Source organism: Rhinoraja longicauda, chromosome 21 (assembly GCF_053455715.1).
Source record: "Rhinoraja longicauda isolate Sanriku21f chromosome 21, sRhiLon1.1, whole genome shotgun sequence".
Taxonomy (NCBI): Eukaryota; Metazoa; Chordata; class Chondrichthyes; order Rajiformes; family Arhynchobatidae; genus Rhinoraja; species Rhinoraja longicauda.
Window position 1 is genome coordinate 10,429,348 of NC_135973.1, and position 7,568 is coordinate 10,436,915.

Here is a 7,568-nt window from a genome sequence, read left to right on the forward strand (position 1 = left end):
GTCCCATCTACACTAGTTCCACCTGCCTGCGTGTGGCCCAAATCCCTCTAAACCTGTCCTATCCATGTACATGTCTAAATGTTTCTTAAATTTTCCAATAGTCCCAGCCTCAACTACCTGCTCTGGTAGTTCAATCCACACATCCACCACCCTTTGTGTAACAAAGTTACCACTCAGGTTCCTATTAAATCTTTCTCCCCTCACCTTAAACCTATGTCCTCTGGTCCTCGATTCAGTGCATTGTGAACCCCTTGATTATATTCATGTGTAGTCTTTTCTTTGACTGGATAGCACGCAAACAAATGCTTTTCAATGTATGTCGGCACACACGATAACAATAAATATACCAAAGTAAACGAGGCATAAACAAGCACATTATTCAAAATATATTATATTAGATGAGGGTTTGGTTTCAACATCAGAAATATATATATTTCGGCCTTTTGAAAATTATTCTGTTTCATGGAAAAGTGCAAGAGGAAAATGGAAATGTAAGAGTTGAACTTGTTACATCTTGTTCAAATGGAAGAGTTGTACCAAGAGAGGATTATACAGTTTGATAGTGGATGCGTTGAGATATTATTCAGCAGAATTGGGTTGTGCTTCTTTGCGTTGGGCGGGATGGGGGGGGGGGTGGGGGGGGGGGGAGAAGTGAAGCACAAACAGCAGGTGGTTATCTTAACGCTCGCACACAGAAGGGTGAAGCTTACTGGGGGAACCTGGGTCCAGCCCATAAGCACTCAGCCTATGACAGTCGGGTCATGGTCAGAGATGATCTCCGCTGCTACCTATAAAAGTGGAGTCAGAACTCAAGACCGACACAGCTATCTTGTGCAAGAAGTGGCAGTGAAAGCTCAACCTCCAAAATGGTGAAATTAACAGACAAAGAAGCCGCGTACATCACCGACATCTGGAGCAAATTGGACAAGAAAGTGACAACTGCCCATGCCCTGGAAAGGTATGATGAAAATGTCTTTTTGATTTAAGTTTAGTTCATGCATTATATCTTCAAGTCTGGTTGCAATGAAGGTTCTTTCATTCTCAATGCATTTGTAAACCTTGCTACAGGGTGAGGGAGCAGGTATTCAACAGGGCACTGAGGTTCCAGTCAGATCTACGGATGCTCCATTGTTATCATGATGCAAATTGACTCAATGATGAGCCAGGGGGGGTTAAATGGTTTCCAAGCTTTCACAAAACCCTGGATGACCTTTGCTTTTCCCCTCCAGGGTGTTCACGGTCTATCCCTGGACGACCAGGCTGTTTAAAAGCTTCCATGGCCATTTCAAAGCCGGCGACAGTGGTGTCCAAGGTCATGCAGAGAAAGTTGTAGGAGCTCTGGATACGGCAGTCTTGCACCTGCATGACATAGACGCTGCCTACAAGAAGCTCAGCGAGAAACATCAACTCATTGGAGTAGACACTCAAAACTTCAAGGTAGGAACTTGAGTGGAAAGTTGATTCACTAATCCTTGTTCACCACTCATCAGTTGCGGCAATGTGTCCTGCGTCGTTTGTGCGGCTCAGTGTGGAAGCAATTAGTGTGGCTGCTTCACAGCTCCCGAGAGGGTGGTTCAATCCTGACCTTGGCTGCTGCCTTTCAAGAGTTTCCTTCAGGTTTCTGCGGCTACAAGCTAATCAGTTACTGTGCATTACCCAATGGGTTGGCAAAGAGAATCTAAGGGGCTTTGCTGGGCATCTACGGGAGCAGAATAAGTTATAGGATTACAGGGAAAAGGAGAGGGCTAATGGGCTTGCACCACTGGGAGGTGGCGTGGACCCAATGGGCAGAACGGCCTCGTTCCGTGCCATTGCCCGTGAGATCACTGGAGGGTTTGGGGTTTGATTTTTGTTCCATTTCTTGTCTAATTATTGCTCTTTTCTTTCCCAGCTTCTGGGCCAAGCCTTCCTTGTTGAACTCGCCATTCTGTTCAAAGAAGGGTTCACACCCGAGCTGCACGAAGCTGCATATAAGTTTTTCCTAGCCGTCGCAGGAGGTCTTTCCAGCCAATACCATTAGATCTGCATCCACCTGCATCCTCCACCATCTTCAACGTGTGCAATGAAAACATGCTTCCTTGTCTCAATACACTCTGTGTGCTAAATGAACTCGTGTAACACCTGGTTCAAATCATGCTAAAATAAAGGTGGTGCAATATTCCACTTTGTCTGTTAATTTCTCCTGAAATGTCTTTCTGCCTCAATAAAGAAACAATCTTTCCCTCACAATTGCCTCAGCTAGATGAAGGGAAAAAAATGTTCCCGATGTTGGGGAGTCCAGAACCAGGGGTCACAGTTTAAGAATAATGGGTGGAGTATTCGGGACAGAAATGAGGAGAAATCTTATTCACCCAGAGAGTTGTGAATCTGTGGAATCCTCTGCCACAGAAGGCAGTGGAGGCCAATTTACAAGAGAGAGTTAGATTTAGCTCTTTGGGCTAAAGGAATCAAGGGATATGGGGGAAAAAGCAGGAAGTGGGTACAGATTTTAGATGATCAGCCATGATCATATTGAATGGCGGTGCTGGCTGGAAGGGCCGAATGGCCTACTCCTGCACTTATCTTTCTGTTTCTATGTTTCTATGAGGTTGACATTGGTCCTATCTGAAAAAAAGAGACATATTTTACACAGGGTTTTCACTGCTTCAAGCCTGTGTGAAGCTCTTTTCATGTGGCAACATAGAGTTAATACAAATTCACTGCTGTACTTTGGGGGAAAACGGTAGCCAATTCTTCATGTGTTTCACAGTTCGTGGATGCAAGGGAACACAATGGGGAAGTTAATAGTGACGTATTGAAGAAAGGCCACGTTACAAAAGAGTCTATTGAGGTGTTTAAATGCATTAAGGTAGACAACCCCTCAGCACCTGATCAAGCATATCCAGGGACATCAACTATGAACAGACTGTGAACCAAGGGTGTCAGAGGTGATGGGGAGAAGGCAGAAGACTGGGGTTAGGAGGGAAAACAAGATCAGCCACGATTGAATGGCGAAGTAGACCTGATGGGCCGAATGGCCTGATTCTACTCCCATCATTCATGAACTTGTGGAATTGTCCAGCTACTGGTGGCAACACGTTTATCTTCCATAGCCACGGATGGAGTAGCGGGAGATGGTGGTAGCTGTGCCCCATTTAAAAAAGGTTGCAAGGAAATTTCTGTGAACTGAAGAAAGGGAAGCCTTATATCAGTGGTGGATAACTTACTGGAAGGGATTATACATGCATCTGAAAAGCCAAGGACTGATTCAGGATAGGCAGCATAGGGTAGCTTGGTAGGCTCTCTGGAAGGTTATATGACATGCGCTCTAGGCCAGCCAGCCAATACCTACAACATTGGCTTGAAGGTAGAAAGCTGAGGGTGGTGATATTGGGATATTTTTCATTCTGCAGGGCTCCAAAAATGGTGTATCACTGGGATCGATGCTAGGTCCACTGTTGTTTCTTATTTATCTGAATTATTTGGATGTGAATATTAGGGGCATGGTTACTAAGTTTACGAATGAAAACAAAATTCAGGATATAGTGGACAGTGAAGATGGTCATCTATCATTACGATGGGATCTTGATCAGCTGGGTCAATGGGCCAAGGAATGGCAGATGGAGTTTAATTTGGATAAATGAGAGGTTTTGCATTTTGGTGCATCTTTCTTAGATACCTTGCCATAGTTAATAGACAATAGACAATAGACAATAGGTGCAGGAGTAGGCCATTTGGCCCTTCGAGCCAGCACTGCCATTCACCGTGATCATGGCTGATCATGCACAATCAGTACCCCGTTCCTGCCTTCTCCCCATATCCCTTGACTCCACTATCATTAAGAGCTCTAACTAACTCTCTTTTGAATGCATCCAGTGAATTGGCCTCCACTGCCTTCTGAAGCAGAGAGTTCCACAGCTTCACAACTCTCTGAGTGAAAAAGTTTTTCCACAACTGCATTCTAAATGGCCTACCCCTTATTCTTAAACTGTGGCCCCTGGTTCTGGTCTCCCCCAAAATCGGGAACATGTTTCCTGCCTCTAGCGTGTCCAATCCTTTATTAATCTTATATGTTTCATTAAGATCCCCTCTCATCCTTCTAAATTCCAGAGTATACAAGCACAGTCGCTCCAGTCTTTCAACTTACGACAGTCCCGCCATTCCGGGAATTAACCTCGTGAATCTACGCTGCACTTAAGCATTGAAGTATCTGAATGCAGCAGATTGTAGGGTCATATAATTTCTTCTACACCTGGGATCACCAATGTATGTCGGTCACTCTGAAAGAGGGTTTTCGATTGATTGCCTGAAAAATACAGCATGGAAACAGGCTCTTCGGCCAACTGAGTCTACGCAACCATCCATTCACTCAAGTTTTAAAGAGACACAAAATGGTGCAGCAATTCAACGGGCCAGGCAGCATCCCTAGAGAACATGGAAAGGTGACGTTTCAGGTTGGAACCCTTCTTCAGACCCAAAACGTCGCCTATCCATGTTCTCCGGGGATGCTGGCTGACCTGTTGAGTTGCTCCAGCATTTTGTCTATCCTTGGTAAACCAGCATCTGCACTTCTTTGTTACAGCACTTTAGTTCCACATTAGCCCACTTTCTCTTCAACTCCCTATAAAGTAGGGGCAACCAACAAGGCCAATTAACCTACGAACCTGAATATCTTTGGGATTCAGTGGCGCAGTGGAAGAGTCGTTGCCTTATAGCGCCAGAGATCCGGGTTCGATCCTGACTACTTTATGACTCTACCAAAAGCACAATTTGATGATTGACCTGGAAATAAGTATGAACATATGACAAATTGATGCCCAATTGCACTGTGCTAAAAAGAACAGTGAAATTCAATCCAATTCAAGGATCCCCACTTTTATGGCTACGCTCCCTTCACACTGCCACCATCAGGCAGGAGGTATTAAAAACCTGAAGTCCCACACCACCAGGTATAGAAACAGCTACTTTCCTTTGAACAGCTACTTTCCTACAATTGTGTAGGAAGGAATTGCAGATGCTGGTTTAAACCGAAGATAGATACAAATAGCAGAATTAACTCAACGGGTCAGACAGCATGTTCTGGAGAAATGGAAGTGTTCTAAAAATGCAGTTTAAAACAGTAAGGACATGGACAGTTCATCACATAAAAAACACAGATTTATATAAAAATATAAAATAAAAAATAACAATTGAAAGTTACTTTTAATTCCCTCGTCTAAATTGTTAATATATATTGGAAATAACTGGGGTCCCAGCACTGAGCCTTGCGGCACCCCACTAGTCACTAGTGTTGATTAACAGCTGGGAAACAAAGCACAAAAATAAACAGACCCATCTCGGACAGACAAGCATTGGTTAATGGAGGTACAAGGTACATGGAGAGGACAGGTTTGGAGGGATATGGACCAAATGGTGGCAGGTGGGACTATTGTACCTGGCACATATTGGCCAGTGTGGGTAACTTGGGCCGAAGGGCCTGTTTCCACACTGTATCACTCTATGCCTCCATGGCTCTAAGTGGCTTAAATGCCTGGACTGCAAACAGTTACAATCTGAACTGATAATATTACTGTGAGGATCAAACGTGACGTATCCAGGCTGGCTGATGAAATGAACCAAATTGTGAATGGAGGTTCTGATGAGGATACAAGGTGTTGTAGGAAAGTTGGGTGGATTGGCAATGATGTGGAACAGATATGAAAAAAATCACTTCTGACCTCATGACCGAAGAAGGGTCACAGCCCGAAATGTCAGTTAATCCATGTCCATCAGAGATGCTGCCTGACCCGCTGAGTTACTCCAGCACTTTATGCCTTTTTTTCCAGAAATCTCTCCATTGATTCCAAAGTTCAAATCATTAATGTGAATTGGCAAATGGCAGAATCCATCACAAATCCATATCGCAAAATCATCACGGACAGAGGAATCTATTCATTCCATTGGGAATACTGAACTTCCAATTAATTCTTAATTAAGTTCTGCATTTCCTGCAATATTTTCCGTGGAATTTCCTTACCAAGCTTTGAGGTTTCTTTCTGTTAACAGAACAGAACAACTTGATGTTACAGAAAATATTTTCTTTCGTGTGTTATACCTTACACCTTGCAACGGACTTCCAGAGATTTTGAGAGAAATAATAACGATGATGGTGTTCCAAATTTACCATGTTTTACTGGCAAATTGCCAGTTGGAATCTATACACTAAAACTCTCGTTTGTTCGATTGTTTGTTCCTGAACTACAGCCAAAACGGTACAGGATAGCGCAACAGTTTTAAGCCCACCTTACTCACCGTCGTCCCTTTGGTGCTAATGGAAGAAGTTTCATTGGAATCGGTGTTATATTTTTTAAGTTATTAACATTTTAAAGTTTAAATCTATTTCCTAGGGAGGGAGGGGGGAGGTAGGGGGAGAGGGGGGGGGGGGGAGAGGGGAGAGGGAGGGGGGTGGTGGAGGGGAGGGGGGGTGGTGGGGGGAGAGGGTGCTGCACCAATGCAGGAGAGGTTTGGGCCCAACGGGTCCACTTGGTCTAGTGTTTTATAATTCAGTGACTGTATATTTAAAGCTGCATTGATAACTGTTTTTTGGAAAACAAATTCCTCATATTTAATTTGTAAAGCTTGCTTTAAGTAGTTAGTCTTGATATTCTGCTGAATAAGGATGAGGTTTCCGAGGACTTAGAAGGATGACTAAAATAGGCCAAAGTCAGCATGGTTTTGTGAAAGGGAGATTTTGCCTGACAAGTCTATAGCAGCATAGATAAAGGAGTGGCAGTGGATATTGTTTACCTGGATTATTGGAAGGGCTTTGATAAGGTGCTGCACATGAGACTGCTAAACAAGATGAGAGCCCATGGTATGAGAGGGGAGATACTAGCATGGATGAAAGATTGGCTGAATATCAGAAGGCAAAGAATGGGATAAAGGGGGATTTTTCTGGTTGGCTGCCAGTGACTATCAGTGTTCCGCAGGGGGTCGGTGCTGGAGCCGCTACTCCTCACGTTGTACATCAATAATGTGGATGATGGAAATAATGGCTTTGTGGCAATGTTTACAGATGATACAAAGATAGGTGGAAGGGTAGGTAGTATAGACGAAGCAGGGACCCTGCAGAAGGACTTGGTCAAGTTGGGAGAGTGGACAAAGAAGTGGCAAATGGAATACAGCGCAGTAAAATGTGCGGTCATGCACATTGGTAGTTGGAATAAAGGCATAGACTCTTTTCTAAATGGGGAGAGAATTTTGAAATTGGAGGTGTAAAGGGACTTGGTGCAGGATTGCCAAAAGGGTTCTTTGTTGTTTAATCAGTAGCAAGAAAGGAAAATGTTAGCATTTATTTAGAAAGCACTAGAATACACAAAAACCGGGATGTAATGCTGAGGCTTTATAAGGCACTGGTCAGACTGCATTTGGGGTATTGTGAGCAGTTTTGGGCCCCATATCTGGTGAAGGATGCCCTGCCATTGGAGAGGATCCAGATGTACTTTATGAGAATGATCCCGGGGATGATCGGGTAAATTTGAGATGAGCGTTGGATGTTTCTGGGCCTGTGCTCGCCGGAGTTTAGAAGGACGAGGGGGGGACCTCATTGA

The 7,568-nt window shown here is 44.0% G+C and overlaps 1 protein-coding gene across 1 annotated transcript; it reads left to right on the forward strand.

Annotated features, from left to right (window-relative positions):
• Positions 1–808: 808 nt before the first annotated feature.
• On the forward strand, positions 809–2,160 carry LOC144604238 (hemoglobin subunit beta-like). Its single transcript, XM_078418456.1, has 3 exons — positions 809–958; positions 1,230–1,437; positions 1,892–2,160. The coding sequence occupies exons 1-3, from the start codon at positions 867–869 to the stop codon at positions 2,018–2,020; spliced, it is 429 nt and encodes a 142-aa protein (XP_078274582.1). The 5' UTR covers positions 809–866; the 3' UTR covers positions 2,021–2,160.
• Positions 2,161–7,568: the final 5,408 nt, after the last annotated feature.